Consider the following 27,216-nt stretch of genomic DNA (forward strand, 5'->3'; position numbering starts at 1 on the left):
TGCGGATCCACAAACTGACATTTCAAGCACTGTGGAGTCCGCTTCTTCTACAACTCTTGGACTTTATAGCAGCGTATGATCAAGAGCTCAAAGACAATATCATCTAAGCTGACCAATCACATTCTTATGGTGAGCTCACTTCAGTTCATACCTCACAAAGATTTTGAAATCTCACCTCCACGTTTGAGAACAGGAAAGGTGAATGTCATGTGAACCTCAGGTTTTGGTGGCAGTACATGGAAAAGTAGCCCTACAGCTCATGTTCAACCATGCCCAGAGAGAAGGAAATTGGGAGTTGCATCTCTTCACCTTCAAGTGTCTGCTGCCAATCTTCATGAGCCATGACCACACAAACATCTACAATTGCAGAAATGCATCCATTTCCATCTGAAGTACTGAAGGAGTTCCAGCAAGAGAAATTTGTTGTCAAGAGATCATGTCTGAAGTTCAACTAAATACATTAAACTTTAGAATGCCTCATTTAAAGATTCTGATGATTGTTATCTGAGGGAAAGGGGTGTACGTTTCATACCCTATTACATTGGCAGGTTTGTTGTGCCAACATGTGAGCACAGAAAAGCATAAGCCACAATCAGAACTCTGACAGGTATAACAGGCAATCATGCTTTTCTTCAAACAAAGGAGACCCAATCCTTGGTCCTTCTGGTGTTGCAAAATGCTCTCCTGTGTGCAGCAAAATGACCTGAAACTTTCCTTAAAAGTTAAGCTGATGATTCCCCTGTTGTGAGGAGAAACCTCAGCTACCATGAAGCAGATGTGTTCAGCTACATGCCATCCCCTGCCAACTCCCCCTAGACAGAGAGTATATTGGAGCTGAAGGGCACATTCCTTTCAGAAGCAACTCCCTAGTTTAAGTGACTACTATGATGTACAGTAACCAAGCTCTCCAAGTGACTAGTGATTTCACCTGTCTCCACTTTTGGGAGCCCAGGCTGAGACATGTTAAAGCCTTCTTCTAGGTGCCTCAAACAGGGGCCCCCAAAGTGGAGGAACACAAAATCTCTAGGCATTTTTTGGAAGAAAAAAAAAAAGATCAGTATCTTCAAAGTTGCATAACACAATTTAGTTCAGCTCTCAGGGCTTGTCTAGATGGTGAGTTAGTGCGTGGCAAGCAAGGATGTAAATTTACAGCAAGCCACATGGACTCTGGAGCCACGCACTAAGAGAGCTCTAGTACACTTTGATCTACTCTACATTTGAAATGGGAGTAGATCAAAGTGCACAAGGACCTTTTAGTGAGCAGCATGCTAGTGCCCTGTAGGTTTACACCCCAGTTTGCTGTGTACTAATTTGCTATCTAGACAAGCTGTTAGAGCACAGCTGTAAATGACCTTCCCCCCCTGACCCAATCCCTGGGTTGATTGGTTGCTTATAGCAAGTTTTACTGTAGTTATAACAGAGAAAAAAATAAATAACTCTATTATGACATAATGGAATTCAACACGATTCCGGATATGGGAATTTAAACGGTAACAGAAACATGATTACAGTCAAAATAGTCAGAGGAAGGAAAACAGACAAGCGTGCGCACATACACACACAAAATTTTAAAGCAATCCAGAAGAATTATGCAGGCCCCTATGAGAGAAACAAAACCTGCTGTTCTCAACAGACAGGGTGTGGATGTCTTCCTGCTTTCATATTAATTTGAGACCTGGTGTGACACAGGGGAATACATTCTCCAAAATTACTCCCTCTTGCCCCGCCCAAATAAAGGAAAGGAATCCAGTCTGGCAGAAGCAAGACAGGTGAATTTAGAGCCTAAGGAAAATAGCAAGATCTGTATCAAGGACACTGGGTATTTAGGACATAAATTATCTGAACCCTGAAAGGCCTGAAGCCCAACAAATCAAAAAAAGTACAAACCATGGCAGTTAATGCCATCTCAGAAGGCAGAAAACAATTGAGGGGATGCGTCATAGAAAACAGCCACCTGAAAGAGCTCAATGTTCACACCAAGCTTTATTGGGCCAGATCCTTCTCAGCTGGTGTAAATTGGCATAACTCCATAGAAGTCAATGGAGCTATGCTGATTTGCACCAACTGAGGATCTGGCCCTAGGTATCCAACAACCCCATTAAGAAAGCTGCTTAAGGAGGTAGCAGCATTGTGACACTGAAAGGAAGGATTTTGGTGCAACATATAATCTGTTGGTGGTAAAAGAAATGCAAACTAACACCAGCCATAATATTGCATTTATGTAGGGAAGCTCTATGCATTGCTTATTGAAGTTACTTATCTTCAGGGGGAGTCAGGAGAGTTTCTGCAGCTTGAAGAGGTTTTGATTGGGAATCTAATGAGCAGAGAGTTAAGAGAGGACTTGGGTTGTGCATCTGTGCCCTGGGGAGGGCGTACCAGGGTTTCTGCAGCTGGGGAGAGGCCCATGTAGGGCACTTGGTTCTTGGTAAAGACATTCAGAGGGTTAACTAGCTTCACTGATACAGTAACTCTTCACTTAACGTTGTATTTATGTTCCTGAAAAATGCGACTTTAAGCAAAATGATGTTAAGCAAATCCAATTTCCCCATAAGAATTAATGTAAAGGGGGGGGGGGTTAGGTTCCAGGGAAATTTTTTTTTGCCAGACAAAAGGCGTTATATACCTTTTAAACAAGCAATTTAATACAGGTATAAGTCTTAAACAATTTTAAAGAAACAATTTAATACTACAGTCATCACTGCTGAGTATGAAGCTTGGTTGAGGTGGTGGAGTCAGAGAGTGGAAGAGGATGGATTGTCTGGCTACTCCTCTTGCTGTTCTTGCAAGCACAGGCACCGACTTTGCTGGGGGTTGGGGGCCAACCCGTGGCCTGTCCATTCTACCCCTTCCCCCAAGGCCCCACCCTTAACCCACCTCTTCTCCCCCACCCGCTCCACCTCCTCCCCCTTTACTCCGCACGCTGCATCCTCACTCCTCCCCCCAGCCTCCTGCCCGTGGCAATCAGTGGGTTTGTGGTGTTCAGGAGGCTGGGGGGAGGAGCGAGGATGTGGTGCACAGCCTCCCCCCCAGCCTCCTGAACACCGCAAGACAGCTGATTGCCGCGGGGGGAGCTGGGGGAAGGCACTGATCTGCAGGATCCAGCGGTGGGTGGGAGGCACGGGGGGGAGGGGAGGGGATCTGATGGGGAGCTGCCAGCCGTGGACAAAGCAGGCAGCCAAACGACGTTATAGGGGAGCATTGCACAACTTTAAATGAGCATGTTCTGTATTGGAGCAAGGACGTAACATCGAAACAACGTTAAGCAAGAGGACGTTAAGTGGGGCGTTACTGTACATTTATTCCGCATCCACTCTGGTGCATTCAGTTGAACACATCACCTAGAAAATGTATAAATATTTAAAGTGTGATCCTTTTAGATGTCAGATTTGGATGGTCATTTACCCCTTACTGATGCAGAGACATTCATATCTACTATTTGCATACACATTTGCTTGATTCGACTCCTATTCATTCCCTGAGTACAGCGATTGGTTTCAGCAGGTGCTCCTGCTGTTTTCTTTTACTTTTGTAGGTTTAATGGGAAGGGTGCATCGGCTAAACCAGAAACCTCTCCTTTCACAATAGGAAAAGGAAGCAGCATTCAATGCCTTTTAACCTGACACACTACAAAGCAACTTCAATAGTGCAGGTGGCTAGTCATGCCCATTGCAAAGGATAGCCAGCAGGTAAGTTCATTTATAATATATAAATTATCACATGCACAATAAGCCTGGTGCAGACTCTGCAGAAGTCATTCAGATTGTTAAATGAATTCACCTCTGGCCTTTAAAACTTTTCCTTTTCTGGAAAAGGAATGGGGGTTCCTTCTTATTTCCCTTCGTGGCAAGCCTTTGAAAGTGACATTGGTGCTCAAGTTGAGGAGGAAACCAATGGCATGCTCCATCGTCTCTTCTCTTTTCTTCACCGGGCAGTAGTGAGTATAGAAGGTATAGAATATCCACTACTACCCTCCTCTCCATTTGAGCACTTGGTGTGTGTGCAATAGTTCCTGGGAATATTTCTGGGACATGAGTTTTTACAGGTATAATGTTATTTGTCTATGCACTGAACTCCCTTCTATACAATGCAAGGTTATATTCATCACTGTTTTGTTCAGCCGTTGAAACAAACCATGGGACATTTCTGCTTCACTGTTGTTGTTATATTAATTAAGGATTGTTTACTATGATTGCTTGAGCTGTTTTAGACTTCAACAGAAGACTACTATTGCACTCCCCACTGCATATGTGAACTCTATATTAGAAATGGGTCAAAATCAAAATCCGGGATCTGAACATCTCCAAATGTATCTTTGTATTGGGACAAATTGAAACTCTGGATGGGGCCCACCTCTTCTCCAGAGCCCAGATTCTGTGCTGTGATGCAGCTGCTTTGTGCTTGCAGTATGGTACAACACACCTCTAAAGCCAGTTTACCTGGCCGTGAGAAAATCCCCTATTACAGGGAGAATCCAACGAATCCAAACAAAAATTTTCTAGACTATACACTGTGGCTGTTTACTGTACTTTTAAATGCTCCTGAAAACATGGAAATTAAGAAGTGATAGACTTGCATGGCGATTTCATATTTGATAATAGCATTTCAGGTTAGATATATATTTAATTTTATGTACACTGAAATGAAAAATAAATGTAGATGGAACATAGAATGTATCAGTAATAATTAATATACCAGTAATAATAAAACTTGGCATTTCTACAGCTCTATTCTAACTTTGCACTTCCATTGCTAACATTCCAGGACCCAAGAATGTTTTGCAAAAATTAGTAAGTGATAAGCTTCACAAAACTTTTGTGATGGGTGAAGCATGACTTTTCACACTTTTCTAGATTTTGCACTACATAATTCATAAAAGTCACTTTTTCTTATGTGAATATTTTTCAACAAAGGGAGCCAGGTCATCAGCTATGTAAACTGGCATAGCTCTGCTGAAGTTAAGGGACAAATAACAATTTACATCCTTTAGTCCCACCATACTGTCATAGTTATAGGGCAAGCAGTGTCTTATACCCCTTTATAGTCCCTTATGAGTACGTTGCTCAGGTGACAGGTTTTGCTACCTTCATCCCTCTTTGGGTGGGTCCCCATGGTTCTATCATGCTTAGAAAGGATCCTGGAATGGCAGCCTCCCAATTCCAGCCACATTAACATCACAGACCCAAATGAATTAGGCACCTGCAAGTAACTTCTCTCTGGGTGTATGTGATCAACAGCTGATCAAAGGGTCTCAGAACAGTGCCTTCTAAACAAAGGTATTGTCTATCCACTCAGAGGTATATGTCAAGCATAGAAAAGGGTTAAAAACCACAAAAGTTCCATGCCTGGGTCTTGCCTATACCTTATTACTTCTCTCAAACCTTAGGCAAACTTAACTGCCTCGGACACATCCCATACAGCCTCTGCTTCAGTCTGACTGCCCTGCTGTATTCTCTGCCTCTCTGAGTCTTTCTGTCAGTGTCTCACCTCCAGTAGCTGGTGGCAACTCCCCTCTTCCTTTCTCTCGGAGGTGCTTTTAACTGCAGAGAATCTTTTTGATCTCTAGACTCCGGTCTTGGCAAAATGGCTGCGTAACTTTTGGCTGGTGCTTGGAAAGAGCAACTTCTCAATTAATAGTACAGCCATTGTTCCCCTAGCTCGCTTGAAGTTGTTTACCCAGGGAGGTCTCATCTCTGACCATTGTTCATTTCAGTTTGCTTCTTAACTGCTCCTTTTAATTCACCTTCCAGTAGTCAGACAGTAAATGTCAAGCTCGTAAACTGAGGTACATGTACTATTCATAAAAAATAACAGCAGCTATCCCTCTCATGCTCCACAAACAGATTGACTGTCTGTTGTGAAGGTGAATATTTTCTCCGCTTTCCGACTGCATAATCAAGCATATTTCAGTATAACTGAAGCTCTATCAGCATCCCTACTCTCTCATCTCCCTGCCTGCACAATGCCAAACCACTGCCACAGAGGAGATGGCTTAGTTGAAATATTTTGACCCCCTGAAATCAGAAGTTCAAGTGGCAGCAGGGTCGATTTAACCTTTCTTTCCTCTGTAAGGATAATGCTAGTATTAAGTTACTGCCATCTTCAAAGGCAAAAAACAATTGATGGGTTTTGTTATGGAAAACAGCCACTTGAAAGAGTTCAGAGATCATACCAAGCTTTACTGGGCCAGATTTTCCTCAGCTAGTGTAAATTGGCATATCTCCATGGAATTCAATGGAGCTTTGGTGATTGGCACCAACTGAGGATGGGTGGGTGTATTCGGGATTAGACTAACATAGAGTTTCCATTTTTCTGCATGAACATTAAGATTCCACAGAACTACTTGTAGCAGCAAGGATATAAAGCTGTATCCTTGGCCAAAAAAAAATTAAAAAAAAAATCCTTCCCATCATTTTTCTACAATGTCCTAACAGTTTGTCTGTACTGGGAATATTTGTAACACTATTGCACCAGTGCAACCCCCCAGTATTGTTGCAATGCAATATGGGGCTTGCACTGGTGCAGCACATGTACAGTGGGCATTTCAGTTGTGTAGTCACAATTGTACAAATATTCCCAATGCAAATATCTCCCACACTCCACCCAAGAAATGGATGCATTTCTTTCCTGAAGCTGGGTGTGTGGATTATATAATCAATTTTCTGCCAGGTTTCACCCATGGAAACTAGACCTGTGCACCCCCCCTAGTAAAAAGTGCTCCCCATAATTAGTCACCATGACACAAGGTGCCCACCACATCATCTCTGTGGGCAGGCCAGGAGCCAGCTAGCATAGCCCAGAAAGTGGACAACTTAGGCTGTAGAGGGAACATAGCCAGGCTACCCAGGAAACATGCTGCTTCAAGTGTATCATCTGGGCAGTCCCTACTGGCAGCCTCTACGGCAGCCCAGTCATACATTTAAGCACACACACACACACACACACACCCCTCCATGGAACCCCTGAATTGTACCAAAAACAAAAAAAAATGCTGCCTACCTCTCACCTGGGGGGAAATCTTCTGTAGCACACAGCTGGTTTTCACCCATTGCAGATGGGGGTGATTCTAGCCCAGTTTGTAAAACACTTCAGTGGGTTTTGGATCAGGCCTTAGGGAATGACAGATTCTAAATAGGTGCTTTCCTCCCTCACACCCAAAAAATCCCACCCTCAATAAAACCCAGTTAAAGGTTGCTGGCATGAGAAACCCAGTGATGCTAGCCCTTTAAAGCAAAGAAATGTCAAATTAGGGGAAGTTTCTGTAACATTCCTTCACCCTCACACATCACCTTACCCAGTTCCTCTAAGTCACACTACCACAGAACCTGCATTCTGACCATAGTGTTAGTCGGGATATGGGTGCACTGGTGAATTGGACAGTGTGTTGGGTGGACATGGGCACAGTATGAGGACAGCTATAAGGCTTTACAGTGCTTGCAGTATGGTGCTAGAGGAATTTGATGAGTCCTTGCATGACTTCCTCTGCCAGAACAGGACCTCTAATCTGCTTTGGGGAAGTCCTGATCTGACACACGAAAGAATGATCAGTAGACCAGCACTGTAAGAGTGGAGGAGAAACATGTTCCCCAATTCCAGGGGACATTAATAATATTGGTATTACAGATGGATGTTGTGACCAGGGGTAAAAGGTGATTCTTAGACCCAGGGGCGGCTCTAGAAATCACGCTGCCCCAAGCAGCGCCGGTGCGCCGCCGCCCCTTCCCGGTCTCCCTCGGGTCCCTTCCCTTCCCGTGTTCGGCTCGCTCCCGCCGGCGGCAGGTCGGCCCGGCGGAGCGGACCTGCAGCCAGGGCAGGGATGACTGGCGCGGGTCGCCGTGGTCCCGCGGCTCCCGCTGACAGTCCTGCCTGCGGGAGCAGCCCGGCAGCCGTCAGCCGGGCCTCCCCCCGGCGCGGCAGCGGCGCCGCTTGCATTTTTTAGGCTTTGCTGGTGCTGCTTGGTGCTGCTTAGACCAGTTCTCTCCCTCTGTTCCCCAAATATTTAAGCATCCATCTGCACCCCCAAAACTGATCATTCACCTTTATGCTGGCTACAAGCTCTTACTCCCAGACCCCACTGTTCACAATGTTCTTCTCTGGTTCACCTGGTTCAGTGCTCAGCCCACCTGGTGAGTCAAGGAGGCTGAGAGGCAGTGCCAGAGAACAGCAGTAACTGAGTGTAGGTGTGCTGGCAGCTGCCATTAGAAGAACTACTTGCTATGCTCATGGGCAAAGTTAGAAAAATATTACATGTAGAACAGTGCAAACTTCATTGTAGTGCAGCTGTAATGCACAGTTGTGTCTCTTGAGTTTAAGGCTTGCACAGATGGTTGTTTATTTGCAATTGAGATCTAGACAAAGGTGAGACTCACCAGCTCACATTTTAGAAAAGAAGGACTTTGGGATGTTTATATAATTATTCCAGGAACACTTTTTAGTGCATTCAATGGCTCTGACTTTTAAAGGGGCTGAGTGCACACAGTGCCAACTAAAGTCAATGGGAGCTGCATGTACTCAGGTCCAACCTTCAGAAAAACTCAGACATCGTCTTCCAACTTGTGCTAGCGGTCTGAGCTACAGTGAGGCTTTAAAGTCTCAAAGGCAACAGCTCAACATAAAACTAATTATGGAGTCATTACCATGCCTGCATATTAAAATATTTCAATATCAAGGAGTGCATAAAACCAGATCAATGTTTCTTCAGTTTTGCTTTATCTTAGAAACAAAACAGTTTATTTTCCGGCGGTTTGGCATTTTAAAGCCCACAGTGTCTCTGCTTTATGCAAAAGGGATGCTCACTTTTGCATATACTTCCTCTTTGAACTGCACGTAACATTTGCTTAGTTTAGTAAACAAATTTATGCTATAAAATAAGGGCAGTTGTGGAAAAAAATCAGTCTAACAGTAGAGGCAAAGGGAATGGTTTTTGTGATGATTGCCCTGATGAGACCTATATATAAGAAAAGATTTTGTGGGAGTAAAAAAATGTATGCAAAATTATTTTATCCATTTTAAATGTGAAACAAGGTATTTTTTAAAGATGGATTTAGCACTGCTTTTAAGGTGGGTTTTTTCTAAACTCCTTTGCCTTGGCCTAAGTCTGTTTCCATTGAAGTCAATAGTTGGTTTCAATTGGAACAGAGTTAGGCCAATTCTGGGAACTTTTGAAAATTCTACTCTTAAGTTCTGGAAGTATAAAGGTCTAATAGATTAACAACGAAAGGCAGATCTGAGCATAGCCACAGCAGACTACTTCAGGTCTTTCCTAATTCTGAATTGTTGGTTTTATTTAGCTTATGGCCCCTTCCTCCAATATTCTGTCCATATGACAGTGTTCATACATAAGTCAACTTCAACTACATTTTTCCGGTTAGGTATCTAACCCCACTCCCACCCCATACTAGTGATCCTGTGTGGAGTTGAAGAACTCACCACTGAAAGGGGTTAAATAGAAGTTCCCACAGTGTACTATAGCAAATGTAACATTTCCCCTCCCACACCCCAGCATGACAAATGGCTTCACTTTACCAACAATGTTATGGTATGGCTCTGCCTGTCTGTCATTCTCTTCCTCCTACCTCCTCTTCTTCTTCCATTATTTACTACCCTGCCCTTTCTTCTTTCCATTTTCTCTTTCCAGCTTTTTCCCCAGCATTGATTCACATGTGAAACAAGCTGGTTAAAATCCACACACAAATGTTTGTCGACTCACTAAAATTACAATATTCAAATATCCACAGGTTTTGTTTACTACTTTCAGCTGATGATGTTGGAAATGAAAAGAAAAAGTCTATGTATTTGCATTAGCATTTTGCATGCTAGTTTGTTCGAAAGGAAGGGAACTTTTAAAGGGATGTTGTTAACCAGCTTAAGGATCCAATCCAAAGCTCCCTGAGAGCAACAGGAAGACTTTAGTGAGTGCTGGATCTGGCCTTAAACCTCAAAATGTACCTACAAAAAGGAAGCAAAATATCATGCAGCGTGTTCTGTAGCAAAAAATTAAAAACCTTGTTTGGTTCAATAACACACCTCTCAGCTTCTATATCTTTATCTGTTCTTGGGTTATTTCCTGGTGATCTTCCCCTCCTCCCCATTTTTTGGATGCTCTCTATATTAATTATCTACACATATACAAACACTACAACTATCTTTTACGTAAGTCCCATAATATCAGTCTTCCTATAATGGAGACTGAATAATTTCAATTAACAATATAAGTTACAATTTTCAGAGATATGTAGTGACTCCAAATCACTTAGGCATGCTTGAAAATGTTAACCATGGTTTCTGAATTTGCTACTTTATTGCTCAGCCACTTCATGTAGTTTTGTTTTGAGTCCCTTGCTTCAGTTGATGTTTGCCATCAGAAGATCATAGAATCATAGATTATTAGGGTTGGAAGGGCCTCAGGAAATCATCTAGTCCAGCCCCCTGCTCAAGGCAGGACCAATCCCCAAATGCCCCTCAATGACTGAACTCACAACCCTGGGTTTCTGGGCTTGGTATATTTTCTGGCACTGTCTTTGTCAACTCATGAGGTTCCCTAGTTAGGCAATGCATTTCACAGTCATTACCAGTTTAAACCATAGCCTTTTTAGCCAGGATTTGAACCCAGATCTATAGGGCTGCAGTTATGTCAGCTGAACTCAGCAACAGTTGCATACATTTATTGTATAATTAGAACAGGATTTAAATTGGATTTTTAGATGATGCAGAGGAGTGGACTAAAATAGCTACACTTTGTCATATTTATAATTTATTAATTTTTCCAAATACAACAAATGTACCAACATACCAGATTCATCATAATACACAAAGTAAGTAAAGAGGGTTAGGATGAAGTGATGGGAGGGAAAGTGCATATCTATCTTCAGAGTCTACATTAATCATAGTCTTCTAAAAAGTCAGTCCAAACTGCTTTGAATTTTTCAGGCATTCCCCTTCTGCAGAATGCCTGTTGTAGCTCTACTCTCCATGTCTCAACAAAGTTTCATCCACCCTCATCTACTGGCATGTTATCACTGCTCTGAGCAGATTTAAGTGAAATACTATTAAAAGCTGCAGCCATAGGAGCTTTGTCTATAGACGCTGCACCAGTGTGAGCAAGGTTTAGAAAATGTGTATAGTGCAGACATGACCATAGGAACTATCCATTTTTCTGGTTCATCAACCTAAATGAGGTTTAGCGGAGCCACCTCTGCTATGTTTTAGGCAATATCCTACCACACAAAATAATCTCTGAACAAAAGTAAAGGGCCAGGGTTGGCTGGCCTTGCTGCCAAAACCTAAACCAGGGGTAAGCAACCTACGGGAGCTGATTTTCAGTGGCACTCACACTGCCCAGGTCCCGGCCACTGGTCCGGGGGGGCTCAGCATTTAATTTAATTTTAAATGAAGCTTCTTAAACATTTTTAAAACCTTATTTACTTTACATACAACAATAGTTTAGTTATATATTATAGAAAGACACCTTCTAAAAAACATTAAAATGTATTACTGGCACGTGAAACCTTAAATTAGAGTGAATAAATGAAGACTCGGCACAGCACTTCTGAAAGGTTGCTGAACCCTGACCTAAACCAATGGGGACATGGCTTACTTATCTATCCCTTCTCATTGTCTGGAAAGCTGTTAATTAAAAGCTATGATCCAATGAAACTATGAGCCAAATAAAACTGATGGGATAGTTCCTGCTCTCATTGAAGTCATGGCAAATCTTCCATTAACTTCAGTGCAACAGGATTGGGTCTAAGTGCAACAGGATTGGGTACGGGCTTACATGCCCAATTAACAATGCTTCTGAGAAGGGCGGGGAAACTAACAGTGACTGAGTCAGAGTGGGGCTGTAGGTGAGAGCAGTATCCTATGCTCTCACTCAGTGCCCTGGTATATAGGAGGAGTTAATGCTACAATTAGACACTGTGAACTAATAACCAACACAGTCCCACTCTTTCAGTCAAACAACTCCAGACAATTCCCTTGTGGGCCGCTAATAAACACAAAGGGCAAAGACTGCATAATAAAAAGGATACAGCTCTCCAGGTGACATCTGCAGGCCTTGTTGTGACTAGTTGCCTGGCTGACTCCATCTTCATTAAAGTTCAGACTAAAGATTTGTTTCCATGAACATTTAGTGTGTGGTAAGCTTGGGTGTAAATCTGGCAGCAATAGTTGTCCATGTGGCCCCTGCTGGAGAGCCCTGACCATTCTTTAGTGCTCTTTGATCTACCCCCACTTTAAAACAGGATGAGATCAACGTGCACTAAAGAACTGTTAGTGCTCGTCAGCAGGTTCCACACGGAGAGTTGGTCTGAGGCAGGCTAGTGTGGGGTAGATTCATATGCTAACTTATCGCAAACTACATGTTCATGTAGACAAGCCCAAAGTTACCTAGGACCATGTGTAAAAATGGTTCATGCTCAAATGACTCCAACTCATGCTCAAATCCTACCATGGAGATAACCCAACCATGGGCTACGTCATTTACTCCTGTAGTAAAACCTACAAAAAGAAATCTTTGTAGGCATCCCCATCATAGATTCCCTCACACACATTGTTCCTTTGAAGGGGCAGGGCATTCCCTTTATAGAATGAACCTGGATTGACCCCCAAATCCCACTGGATTTACAGGAGGTCAGAACCAGCTACATTCAGGCCCAAGCCTCTGCACCAGCTCTGGAGTCCCAGGATCCACACCCCTCCCCAACTGCCAACTCCCTGTTGCTGTGGCTCCAATGGAGCTGTTCTATCTAGGACGCCCTACTCCTAGGGCCCTCTTCAGAGGGGGATCCCCAGTATGAAGCAGGCTCTCTGGGAAAGCTATTGCAATCTGATGCCTAGGGAATCCCAATGATGCCAGCAGGGGAAGGATGCTGACTCCCCACCTTGCATGGAGCACCTTCTGCAGGAAGTGGACATATACAAAATGGGGAACAACAGGCCAGGCAATAGTCCTGCTGAAAAGGATCTGGGGGTTATAGCGGATCACAAACAGTGTGATGCTGTTGCCAAGGTGGCAAATGTCATCCTGGGATGTGTTAACATGAATGTCACGTGTAAGACATGGGAGCTAATTGTTCCACTCTACTCAGAACTGGTGAGGCCTCAGCTGGAGTACTCTGTCCAGTTTTGGACACCACACTTCAAGAAAGATGTCAAATTGCGGAGAGTCCAGAGAAGAGCAACAAAAATAAGAGGTTTAGAAAATATGGGCTCTGAGGAAAGCTAGAAGAAATTGGGCGTAATTAGTCTAGAGAGAAGACGACTGGAGGGGGAACAGAGTAATAGTCTTCAAGTATGAAAAAGGTGATCAGTTGTTTTCCATGTCCACCTAAGGTATGACAGGAAATAATGAGCTTAGTATGAAGCAATGGAGATTTAGGTTGGATATTAGGCTTCTAATTATAAGGATAGTTAAGCACTGGAACATGTTACCTAGGAAGGTTATATCATCTTTGTCCTTGGAGGTTTTTAAGAACAGGTTATACAAATAGCTATCAGGGATGGTCTAGATATACTTAATCCTGCCTCAGCACAGGGCAATGGACTGGATGACCTCTTGAGATGTCTTCCATCCCTACATTTCTGTGATTCTATAATAGGAATGGAAACTGCATTTGAATCATCCCCACTTCCTACCCCTTTTCCATGTGGGAACAGGATGCCTTTCCACCTGGATTTAGGCCTTAGTTCAACAAGCATATGCATAAGTGCTGTGCTGAATCAGGGCATAAATGGGCACTGTCTTAACCCATATTAGGAAATGGCTTACATAACCCTGTGACAACCTGGGTTCTACCAGTAAATCCAGCTGGCTTAAACTATTATATGATTATATATACCATTATAGAACAATCTGGCCCTGCCTACACACAAATACATTATAATGACACCTAAAACTGTGCTATAGCTCAGGTATGCTGGGTGTGCTGGTAGTACTTATGGTATCACCTGATGTTGTAAATTATTCCATAACATGGCTGGGCCTTGTCTACGCCAGCCATTGGTGCCATTCAGAAAAATGGTTCCAGCCAACAGTTTGCTTGGACCAAGACAGTTTGGGTCCTGCCTGAGCTTCAGTGTCAGCTGCGGTAGGGACCAGTCACAATATGGAAGCCCTCAACACAATTTAAATCTTGGTTCAGGACTGGGTGGTAACAAACTGTGCTATAGTATTAGGCCATGGTATTACATGCCCCAATCTTATAATGGCTCAGTCCTGACAGCATGCTTTAAATACTTTAAAAGACTACTTCACAGAAATAGTGACTCATGAGACTGGATCACACAGTGAATCACCACACTTAGGCCATCACCAGGTATAAATGATGTTGATTTATGTGTAGGTGGCACTGACAATTGTATTATTTTTAAACTGTATTAACTTGCTAGGCTAGTTTGAAATAGTTTTCTGGGTTATTGTGTTTCAGTTACAGTATAATTAGTCACATTCTTTCCATGGACACTGGAAATTAAAGACAATGGAAGCATCCAGGTCAGCATTTGACCCACTAATATTAATAATACCTATCTTTTATATAGATAGTAAAGTTATAAAAAAGATGTATTTACCTAGACCTGGTCCATACCTAAAGTAAGGCTGTCAAATACATTGTGTTTGGGCTTTGGGGTTGGTTGGTTTTTAAACACACACACAGAGGTTGGTGGGAAAGTCTCATTTCACGCCCTCCCCCCCACTGCTCACCTTTTAAAATCAGTTATTTTTGTTTAGGTTTGGGCATATGTTGGCCTCACAGAGAGTGGAAAAGCTCAGAATTAGAGCTCATTGAAATTTTCTGAAAATTTGATTTTACAATGAAAATTTTCATTAAAATTTTAGAGGGGAAAAAAGGCAAAATATTTCCCCCCAGGTTTTTCAATCAGTTCTGCTTGTGGCATATTCCTCTCTCCTTCTTGGAAGGACATGTTTTTAATTTTCCCCATCAGTACATGGGCTAATCTCCCATTAGCCACTGTCTGCCTTTTCTGATTAATACTTTTCCTGGATCCTTACAATCAAACAATGGACCACATCTTCAGTTGATGTAAATCAACAAAGCTCAGCTGACTTCTATGGAATATGCTGACTTATACCATGTGAAGATCTGGCCCAACAGTGGTAACATGATGCACTTGGAGTCCAGTGCAGTTTTAGGGCTGGATTCGATGCCTATTGAAACCAATGACAGTCTTTCCACTGACTTCAAAGGGAAGCATTTCAAGAAGATCCAAGAACAAGAGGAGCCAAATGAAATTACAATTAATTGTAATAGATCATTAGTCAATACATTGTCAATGCAAGGTTTGTTTTGTAAAGAATAAATACTGACCAATCCAAGAGAAAATAATAGAATTTATTTTTTGTTTATCCTCTTCATTGCTGCCTACCATATTAAATACCTAGGGGAAAATGCAAGTCATGTGCTGCTCTATGTTCAATACCTGCTACAGTCCCATTGCAGTGCATAGTTTCAAATAAAAAGCAGGCCCTTAAAAGAACAATGTTGTGTTCTAGCTCAGCACAGTGATAGCTGACCATGACAGTGGAAGCGTTAAAATAAAGATAAAGATAATCTGTACTAGTTTACCTTTATCTTCTGGTAGGTATTTCAATGTAAGCCCATCTCCATTTTGAAAATGGAGGCAAGTGATCTGGATGCTAGGATGTTTGTATTGTCCTGTGAATCACATGGATTCCATTCCATAGCTGCCTGGAACAACAAATGCAAAACAGCAGTGGCACAAAACCAGTGTTTGGCATTTGCATTTGAAGGCAATATCTGCAAATCATTTGGATATGATCTTTATGGCAAATGAGTCACGCTATTTTCATGGAGTTTGTTTCAGGTTTTTGCTGAATGCAGAGAGCGCCCCTTACAATGTCAAAGTTCTGTTATATAGGAGGTCTGTCTAGATGATCACAATGGTCCTTTCTGGCCTTAGAATCTATGAATGTCCCCTCCAAAAAGCATTAAATACAAAAGCAAAGTTTACTAGTTTCATCAGTTACTGCTTGTCACAGTGCTATGCCAGACATGCAACAGAATCAGCATTTAAGTGCAGCCATATTAAGAGTCCAACTGACTGACTATTCCTGGGTGATTAGAGAATAGAGACAAGGGGAATAAGTAAACACTGGAATTAGAATCAGTTCTTACTAAGAAATGCAGTACCATCTGTTGGAATTATCTGCAATGTCACCTGGACAAAATGCACAGGAAACTAAGAAATTCCATACTAGAATAGCTCAATTTCTCATCTAATCTGATTGCCAACTCTATATATGACTGTAGGAGGTGCTTGCATGGATGCCATCCTGAATTGTGTTCAATTTCAGGGTTGATGTTTTGCCACTCTGCAGTCAGAACCACCTTTCCTGCTTTGTATAATGCAGGCATTTCTTCCTGGATCACAACCCTATCTGCTGGGCAGCTGTACTGGTTATTACTAACATTGGCTCCAGTATTATCACAAACCAGGCCACCGATTGAAGCCCCCACGTCTTGATCACTGCATGAAGGTGCTTTATTATTGCCCTACTGTTGCCTATCTAGTCTCCAGAAGAGCAGGTCAGATGTAGGGTCACATGATTGGTGTCAGTCTAGGGGATTGTATCTGTAAAAATAACTATCTAAATGCCAAACAGAAACTTCTGTATATAACCTGAGGTTGTTAATAGGGTTAATCAATGGATACCCAGAAAGTATACCTTTTACCATCTGAGAATCTTTGTCCTGAAAACAAAATCTGGCTAGAACATGCCCAGACTTTGGATAAATTTGGAGCTGGTTCCAGACCTGAAATTTGTGATGTGGGCCCATCTCTAAGGCCCAAACCAACCTTCCAGATCAAAATATCCCCAAACTTTGGTGAAGTTGGAATTCAGATTCAAATTTTCAAGATGAGTCCAAGCAGGGTCAGCTCTAGCCATTTCGCCGCCCTAAGCACGGTGGCACGCCATGGGGGGCGCTCTGCCGGTCGCCGGTCCTGCAGCTCCGGTGGACCTCCCGCAGGCGTGCCTGCGGATGCTCCACCGAAGCCGCAGGACCAGTGGACCCTCCGCAGGCACGCCTGCGGGAAGTCCACTGGAGCTGCCTGCCGCCCTCCCGGCGACCAGCAGAGTGCCTCCCACGGCATGCCGCCCCAAGCACGCACTTGGAGTGCTGGGGCCTGGAGCCGCCCCTGAGCACAAGCAGGAGTCTTACTACACTGCCATAAAATATAGAAGATAAAACATAAAATATACCAAGAGATGTTAAGAGTAACAAGAAGATTTTCTTCAGGTATGTTAATAACAAGAAGAAAGTCAAGGAAAGTGTGGGCCAATTACTGAATGAGAGAGGAAACCTAGTGACAGAGGATGTGGAAAAAGCTAATGTACTCAATGCTTTTTTTGCCTCTGTCTTCACGAACAAGGTCAATTCCCAGACTACTGAACTGGGCAACACAGCATGGGACCAGCCCTCTGTGGAGAAAGAAGGGGATGAGCAAAAGTCCATTTAGAAAAGCTGGATGAGCACAAGTCCATAGGGCCAGATGAGCTGCATCCGAGGGTGCTAAAGGAGTTGGCTAATGTGATTGCAGAGCCATTGGCCATTATCTTTGAAAACTCATGATTATCAGGGGAGGTCCCGGATGACTGGAAAAAGGCTAATGTAGTGCCCATCTTTAAAAAAAGGGAAGGAGGAGGAGCCGGGAAACTACAGGCCAGTCAGTTTCACCTCAGTCCCTGGAAAAACCATGGAGCAGGACCTCAAGGAATCAATTCTGAAGCACTTAGAGGAGAGGAAAGTGATCAGGAACAGTCAGCATGGATTCATCAAGGGCAAGTCATGCCTGACTAACCTGATTGCCTTCTATGAGGAGATAACTGGCTCTGTGGATGAAGGGAAAGCAGTGGACGTGTTATTCCTTGACTTTAGCACAGCTTTTGATACGATCTCCCACAGTATTCTTGCCAGCAAGTTAAAGTAGTATGGGCTGGATGAATGGACTATAAGGTGGATAGAAAGCTGGCTAGATCATCGGGCTCAATGGGTAGTGATCAATGGCTCCATATCTAGTTGGCAGCTGATATCAAGTGGAGTGCCCCAAGTGTCGGTCCTGGGGCCGGTTTTGTTCAATATCTTCATTAATGATCTGGAGCAGTGTTTCCAAAACTTGGGATGCCGCTTCTGCAGGGAAAGCCCCTGGTGGGCTGGGTCGGTTTGTTTACCTGCTGCGTCCGCAGGTTCAGCCAATCGTGGCTCCCACTGGTCGCAGTTCGCTGCTCCAGGCCAATGGCCTTCCTGCAACTCCCATTGGCCTGGAGCAGCAAACCCGGCCAGTGGGAGTCATGATCGGCCGAAACTGCGGATGTGGCAGGTAAACAAACTGGCCTGGCCTGGCCCGGCCCGGCCCGGCAGAGGCTTTCCCTATGCAAGCGGCATCCCAAGTTTGGGAAACACTGATCTCGAGGATGGCGTGGACTGCATCCCCAGCAAGTTTGCAGATGGCATTAAACTGGGAGGAGTGGTAGATACTCCTGAGGGTAGGGATAGGATACAGAGGGACCTAGACAAATTAGAGGATTGCGCCAAAAGAAATCTGATGAGGTTCAACAAGGACAAGTGCAGAGTCCTGCACTTAGGATGGATGAATCCCATGCCCTGCTACAGACTAGGGACCAAATGGCTAGGCAGCAGTTCTGCAGAAAAAGAACTAGGGGTTACAGTGGACGAGAAGCTGGATATGAATCAACAGTGTGCCCTTGTTGCCAAGAAGGTTAACGGCATTTTGGGCTATATAAGTAGGGGCATTGCCAGCAGATCGAGGGACGTGATCATTCCCCTCTATTCAACATTGGTGAGGCCTCATCTGGAATACTGTGTCCAGTTTTGGGTCCCACACTACAAAAAGGATGTGGAAAAATTGGAAAGAGTCCAGCAGAGGGCAACAAAAATGATTAGGGGGCTGGAGCACATGACTTATGAGGAGAGGCTGAAGGAACTGGGATTGTTTTGTCTGCAGAAGAGAAGAATGAGGGGGATTTGATAGCTGCTTTCAACTACCTGAAAGGGGGTTCCAAAGAGGATGGATCTAGACTGTTCTCAGTGGTACCAGATGACAGAACAAAGAGTAACGGTCTCAAGTTGCAGTGGGGGAAGTTTAGGGTGGATATTAGGAAAATCTTTTTCACTAGGAGGGCGGTGAAGCACTGGAATGGGTTGTCTAGCGAGGTGATGGAATCTCCTTCCTTAGAGGTTTTTAAGGTCAGCCTTGACAAAGCCCTGGCTGGAATAACTTAGTTGGGGATTGGTCCTGCTTTGAGCAGGGGGTTGGACTAGATGACCTCCTGAAGTCCCTTCCAACCCTGATAGTCTATGATTCTATGAATTTCCATACAGGTGTAGGGTGTTTTTGCTTTTTTCAACCCTAGCATCTTTAGCCAGTCTGTGGGAGAGTAGCAGACACATGACAAACAGATTGCACTGACTGAATTGCTGGTTTAAACCCCAACACATAGCATAGTTCCATTAGATTCACACAGGTTAACGCATGAGGAACTTCTCATGGATTTTAGTTACAGGTGAGTTTCTGCAACATTGGGCGCATGCTGTCTTGGTGGGCTTCCCTCTTCTGCAAATGCATAGCTACATCCACGTACGGATGGGAGCGTGAGACTTTTATGTTGTGCCCAACAGCTACAGAGCATTCAAGTCTCACACACTGAAAATGAGACACATGCAATCAGTGAGTCATTCCCATGAACAGCTGGGGCTGAACCTCCCCCGAAATAGCTTCAAGCCAGTACAAAAGCCTCAACTTTGTTATTTTGGGTTGCTACACAACAAAACAGCGTCTGGGTGGCACAATGGGATGACAACACCAAGAAGTTGCAACACAAACATCACTAGTTGCTGCCACGAGCACAACTGTTGTTTCATGCCAAGGCCGCTCTTTTCAACTTGAGAGACCTTGGTTCAATTCCTGGCTCTGCCGTAGATTTCCCATGTGACCTTGGGCAACTCACTTCAAATCTTTGTGCTTTGGCTCCCTATCTGCCAGAGGAGTATTATAGTACTTCCTTTGTCTTGTCTATTTCGATCCTAAACTCTGCTGTATATGTGCACAGTAGGAGGCAGCCCTCACACCACTGAGCAAATGGGACTCCAGTCTTGTCTGTAATATAATGTTATGCTACCACTATAACATATTAATATTAAGACAAAATGCTAAAGAAGGGTAGTCAATAGGCGGACCACGGGCCAAATCCAGACAGCCAGATGCTTTTGAACTGACCCCAAAATCTTTTTATTTACTTATTATAATTATTGTTATTAATTTTTTAATTATATTCTCTGGTCTGAATCTTGACCAAGAAATTTGAACCTCAACAAAAAAATAATTGACTATTCCTGTGATAAAGGGTAAAATAGGGGAATACAGATGAACAATCCGAATGAAGAGTAATTGTTATTTATTAATTCTGGCAAATTTTGTGACTTTCCCAATGTAACCTGAATACTTTTGAACTCTCATCTTTAAGTGCTCCATTATTTCAGAGAATCCATCTGCACTAATTATCATACCACTGCTCCAATGGAAGACACAGAAGCCAAACTTTGCAGTAATGACAAAGAAGAAGCACTCAGAAGGGAATTGCCATACTGTACAGGAGAAATTGACTTCATGGCTTCCGGAAAGAAACTTGGGAAGGTATGATACTTCTCCCATTAAGGAACTTCAGGTTCTTGACTTCTATTCCTATTGTCAGATTAGTTAATTTGTATTACAGTAGCATGCAAAGTTTCAAAAACAGGACTGGGGCATCAGTGCTGTGTGCTGTACAAGCCCATGTGAAGTCATGGTTCTTGCCCCAAAGAGCTTACAATCTAATTTAAAGTAAGACACACAAATGCAACAAACAAGAAGAAAGGAGAAAGGAAGAAAGGCTGACAGTTATAAGATCACTTGGTTACATAAATAAGCATCATGCACAACTGGATGGCTTTGAACCATTTACACTTTTTTAGTTTATTTTACCCTTCCTAGCTTTGTCTATTTGCATATCATTTGCCTATTTCAGCTTCTGCCCATCAATTTTTTAAACTTCTTTTTAAAACATTTTAAAAAAATGTATCCTTTGCCTATTTATTTATTAAAATTCTAGCCTGACTTCTTCCCTCTGTACTTCCAGAAGAAGTTTCTGTTACTTTCTATCCATCCCATATCCATAATCTCATCCTTTGATGCTACCTAGTAAAACTCTCCCAAGTCAAGTCCTCCACAGTCACCGAAACTCCAGAACTCCTCTTAGCCACTCACCAAGGCTTGTGCCGATGAAGGCATGGGATTCTGAGCAGATCCTCAGCTGGTGTAAGTCAGCATAGCTACTTTGACCTAATGAAGCTATACTGATTTACACTAGCTGAGGATCTGGCCCAAAATGTGTAAAGTGAATTAGTGACAAAGGTAGGAAGAGGACTCAGGCATCCCAGGCTCTCAGCCCTGCATTCAAACCACTGGACACTCCTGCCTCTGGGGCAGTGATTCTCAACCAGAGGTACACAGAGGCCTTCCAGGGGGTACATCAACTCACCTAGATATTTACCTAGTTTTACAACAGGCTATGTAAAAAGCACTAGTGAAGTCAGTATAAACTAACATTTCATACAGACAATGACTTGTTTCTACTGCTCTATGTACTATACACTGATATGTAAGTACAATATTTATATTCCAATTGATTTATTTTATAATTATGTGGTAAAAATGAGAAAGTCAGCAATTTTTCAGTAACAGTGTGCTGTGACTTTGTATTTTTGTGTCTGATTTTGTAAGCAAGTAGGTTTTAAGGGAGGTGAAACTTGGGGGTAACCAAGACAAATCAGACTCCTGAAAGGGATACAGTAGTCTGGAAAGGCTGAGAGCCACTTTGCTAAGGGATATGCATATGCATTTGCATTCACAATCATATTCAGCCAAATGACACCTTCAAGACTCTGGTGTCACTTATTACCCAATATACAACACAGAGAAGGTGAAAACCTCACCTATATCCGTCACCTATTTATTTTTTAACTTTGGAAGGTGCTCAGATGCCACAGCAATGCGTGTGGTTTAGTGATCATACAAAGGTAACAAACTCGTGCATTCAAAATAGGCAGATGCAAAAGAAAAAGGAGGAAGGATACAAAAATACAGTGGGATTCCCTATCTAAACTGCAACAACAAATATACTTTTAAAATGGTTACTAGCAGCCAAGGTTAAAAAAAACAGGATTAGTGATTAAAAAATTGCTACAATTTTTAAGGGGCCTGATTTTCAGAAAGGACTGAGCACCCATCCTTTGAAAAATCAGGCACCTTTACAATGTCTCCAGTTGGGTATTCAAAAACAACAACAACAACAACAACAAACGAACAGGTTCCCAAAATCATAAGGCACTTTTAAAATCTTAGCCTATGGATATTTCGCTATAAATGTGCAGTACAAAATAAATGAAAATGGATGATCAAACTCTATGCTGCATCTCTATGGAAGGCACATCTCAGGGAGACTTGTAGGTAGGAAACTGTGCCTTTTAGACTGTAGGCTGCTGCAGGACCAAAACAGTCTCTGATGTTATCTTGGCAGCCCTAGGAACTTCTCTCAGTTATAGCAGCCTCCACAGCATTACCAGACCAGCCACAGTGGTTTGATTCGTTTCCCCATGCCTGGTTCTATCCTCAGCACCCAACAGTATGCCAACAGGCCAGCACAAGGCAGGGACAGGTGGTCCAATACAAAGTTTATCGCTGGGGAATTCTCCCTGGTCCCTTGTGGGCTTCTTTACCATCCTAATACACCATCAGAATAGCATGTAGGGGATGGAGTCCCTCTTGGAGTCTGCACCCAGAAGACCTTACAACAAAATTAAGATAAAAACAGGAGGAAGCATCAGATTCATGGAGGCAGTGCTAAAGGGTGTTCATGATAAGATCACACAATGGCTTGTGTGAGTGGTATGCATGTTGAGAGTTATATAGGTTACTGTTCAGTAGATTTTTTAAAACAGTCTAAGGCTTCCTTGAAGAAGCCTATTTTGTTGGAGGCAATATGTATAAATAGGTGGTTCTAACACTTTTTCTTTTCTTTCTGTTATTCTGTAATTTGTACCCATCCTTATTTTTTTTAATACCTTTTATAGTATATAACAAAAGCAAGCCTTATTGGAAGCAAAACAGCATGTGATTTAAAGTGTCATATATAAACATTAAGTGACTGTTACTTCCAAAGCCCATTACTATAGAATGAAGACAACGCACTCATGAATAGCCCTAGGAAATTAGATCATAATTATATATCAAAGTATGTCCACAGTTGAATGGTGGGCTGGGAAAGCTTAGTACAATGGGGATATGTGGTTACAGTACTTAGCTCTAGTTTACAACAATGGTCTAGAAGACTTGTATGTACTATACTCTTCTGGTAAATATTTTAAGAGCTGAGGCACTTTGGTTTATTTCCTCTGGCTGATCCTATTGACATCACTGATCTGTTTTAGACTTTTAATGCCAATCCAATGATGAAAACCATGCATCGTACTTAGTAAATACATCAGCAGAGAAATCTTTGCTTGTCATTGAACTCTGCATCACTGAATTATCAACGGATTATTTGACCCAAACAGGTATCCACAGAAAGTAGAAATCCAGCTCAAGTGAAGTCAGTGGAAAAAGAGCATAAACTAAGGCAGGTCATGAAAATTAGGAAGGCTCAGAGAGTATTTGAAGAGCAAATAGCCAAAGATATAAAAACAGACAAGAAATAATTCAGGTAGTGCAGAAACAAGAAATCTGTGACAAAATGGTGAAGCCCGCTGGACTCCACAGGAGTCAAGACAGCGGTTGAGGAGGACAAGGACATTGAAGAAGAACTCAATAATGCATCAGTCTTCACCACTGTGGATACTGGGGAGATACACAATGAATAATTAACCAGTAGAACTCACTGCCAATAAGACCCCAGTGAGGTCAAGAACTTAACCGGATAAAAAGACATAACTAGATATTTATATGGATAACATCCAAGATTTGTTTATTTTTTTAAAAGGAATATAAAACCTTTTCCGTACAAAAAAGTAAAAAACCTGGGTGATGGAAGTTGGGCAGACACTTTCCTCTATTGGCAGGTTTTTCCATACTTGTCCATTACAGGGTCTTCTGCACCTTCTTCTGATGTATTTTGTACTGGCCAGTGTCAGAAAGAGTATTAAGCTAAAACTTGTGACTTTGGGCATCACTTAGTCTCTCAGACTCAGTTCCCCATGTATAAAATGGGGATAGTAGCACTTCCCTACCTCAAAGGGGTGTGGTGAGGATAAATACACTTACGATTTTGAGGTGTTCAGGGACTATGGTGATGGCTGCCTACCTGTTGATCTGATATGGCAATTCCTAAGGCAGAACTGCCTCAGCAAGGTCTGCAGGATCAGTCCTAATGTGTGGCTCTGTCAGATTCACTGTCCTGAAGTGCTTCCTCATGGCAAGACTCAGCATTGCAGTCCCTCTGCTTCACTATCCCCTCCAGACTTCAGTGGTCTGGGCAGTGACATGGCCCTCTGGCCAGGTCACAGCAAGAGAACCACATCCTCCAGAGTGTGATAGGTCAGCCCTGCCTGGGACACCCACCAGCTTCCGGCAGAGGCACCTGCCTCAATTTTCACTTTCTTTCATCCATAAGAGGGGCATAGTCCTTCAGTGTCCAATACAAAGCCTGCCCCTGGGCATAAATTTATTCACATACACCAGTGCAGTAATACCCTAAAATCTTGTAAGTCAAACCATTCTCCATTTTCTGTAACAAACATACAAAGATACAGGGGGATTTTCCCATTCTTCTCTCCAGGGAGATCACCTTCACAGCACCCACCCAAAAGTCAATAGCAGCAGCACTTTGTTCCCATTTGCCCCCAATCAAGGGCCGCACTCTCCAGACATCCCTATCTGAGAGTGACCCATTTCTTGCTGCCTTTCACTCACTTCTTCATCCAGAGGGCTCTCCGCTTCTGAAACGCTTTACTCCTCCAGTGAGTCCTATCCCTGCTCAGGGGCACCCACAACAGCTTTCTCGCTTCTGGGTTCAGCTCTTCTGACCGAGCCAGATCCTCTTCGGGCCACTGCCCAAGTCTTCTACTCATCAGGGGTCCCCAGCTTGTGTCAGTTCTCCCCAACACTCCTGTTACAGATCCCATAGGAGCTCAGCTTTCTCTACTGGATCTCCTGAAGCTCTCTCCCAAGAAGCTCCTGCCAGCTCTTCCTTGCTGTTCCCTGCCTCCGAGTCTGAGGCAGCTCTCACCACACCACCTCCTGCATCTGACTCTTCTCAGGCTCTGACTCTCCAGGTCTCCTTCCCTCTAGGGCCAGGTGCCCTCTAAAGCCTAAATTGACCAGTCATAGGCACATTGGCCTCTTCCCTCTAAGGGTATGTCTACACTCGAATAAAAGACCTGGGGCCCAGCTGCAGCTGGCCTGGGTCAGCAGGTTTGGACTCACAATGATCGGGCTGCAGGGCTAAAAATAAATAATAATAATAATAATAATAAAATCACTGTGTAGACATTTGGGCTCAGGCTGGAGCCTGGACTCTGGGGCCCTCTCTCCTCACAGGGTCCTAGAGCTCAGGCACCAGTCTGATCCTAAACATTTATACTGCAGTTTTACAGCCCTGCTACCTGAGCCCGACCCAGGTGACCCAGGCCAGCCACAGGTGTTTAATCACTGTGTAGACGTACCCTTAAAGGGCCAACGTTATTGTTACTCTGTGACCCAGGATGTCTAAACTCAAGGGAACAAAATCTCTTCTGCCCTCCCCAGATGCAATTCTCTGCAGTCTCTTTCTTGCTCTCACAGTCTCTGCAGAGTTCTTCCTTCCTCTGTTACAGAGCACCACCTCACAGGGCTTTCTCCCTTGACGCCTGGCTCATCTTGAGCTGCTGACCCTCAGGGCCTCTCTCCTGGAGTCTCTCTTCTCCCAGGCCTGCTTCTGAAGTCTCCTCCTCCCCAGCTGCCTTCTCCCTTCAGGGAGAGTCCCAGGGTACAAACTCCTTCTTGCAGACCCCTCTGTGGTTCAACTACCTCTCTCCGGGGTCACCTCTCTCTTGCTCTACATTTACAGGAAACACCTAGTCTGGTTCTCCCCAGCTGGGTCTAGTCCTTAATGACCTGTCTCCCCTGCAGGTGACACAGATTGGGCTAATTGGGTTGTGACGCTCCCCTTAAACTCTGTCACTGCCAGCATGGGGTTTGTACACCCCAGCACAGGCTTCCTGTCCACAAAAAGTTTTATGTCCTACACCACCTTGACCCGACATGCCAAGTCAAACTCTTCTTGGAGACAAACTCCTTCTTTTTGAATATTAAGGTCTCTCAGTACAGTATTTCACTGTTATGGTGAAGGATTTTCCCCATCTGTTCCAATTATATACATCATATCTCTGAGCCATCCTCTACAGTAAAACTGTAATTTGATGAACACCAATCTTGCTAGTGACCAGGTACGGTATACGAACCATTTCCACTAATGGGAGGACAGAGGGGAGAGAGAAAGGGAAATCACATAAAAATGATCTTGATGAAGAACAAGTCAACATCTCTTCATGTTCTGATGCCTCCAATGCATTGGAAAATCACTTTACAGTGGCGCGAGGGAAGAATAAAGCAATGCAGTGTACCACACTGCAACTTATACCCTGTATTTGCTGTAGTTTTGAGAGGTATAATTTTACCAATTAATTTGTAAAGATAGCAGTACAGTATAACCCCTATCTTGTTATTCAGTGCCCTTTTGTTTATTACAGTTTGTTAAAGTTCCATGCGCCATCCACCCTGGAGTTATATTTGATATTATGATCAACAAATGGAACCTACCTGCTCCCAACTTGGTTATCTCTTTAGTTGGAGAAGAAGAAAACTTCCAGATGAAACCTTGGTTACGGGACACCTTAAGAAAAGGACTTGTAAAGGCCACAGAAAGCACTGGTTGGTTCAACTTCCAAAATCGGGAACATCATTTCTTCTACCTCCACCCTAAAGAGTCCCCATCCAGCATTTGCCAATCTTTCATCATTAATTTCAGTGGAACTGCTCATATGCATAACAATTAAACACATGCTTAAGGGCTTTGCTGGATGGTGGCCTACACCTGTATTAAGATATGTATTAATGATAGTCATACTGCAGTAACTTGTATCTCAATTA

At 43.3% G+C, this 27,216-nt stretch overlaps 1 protein-coding gene across 1 annotated transcript in view; it reads left to right on the top strand.

The window, feature by feature from the left end:
* The window catches only part of TRPM5 (transient receptor potential cation channel subfamily M member 5), an 86,925-nt gene that overhangs the window by 9,830 nt on the left and 49,879 nt on the right, over positions 1–27,216 (top strand). Inside the window, 2 exon segments of the mRNA XM_039535987.1 lie at positions 20,538–20,691; positions 26,817–26,997. Coding sequence (XP_039391921.1) covers positions 20,538–20,691; positions 26,817–26,997 — 335 coding nt within the window.

Source organism: Mauremys reevesii, linkage group 4 (assembly GCF_016161935.1).
Source record: "Mauremys reevesii isolate NIE-2019 linkage group 4, ASM1616193v1, whole genome shotgun sequence".
NCBI classification, from domain to species: Eukaryota; Metazoa; Chordata; order Testudines; family Geoemydidae; genus Mauremys; species Mauremys reevesii.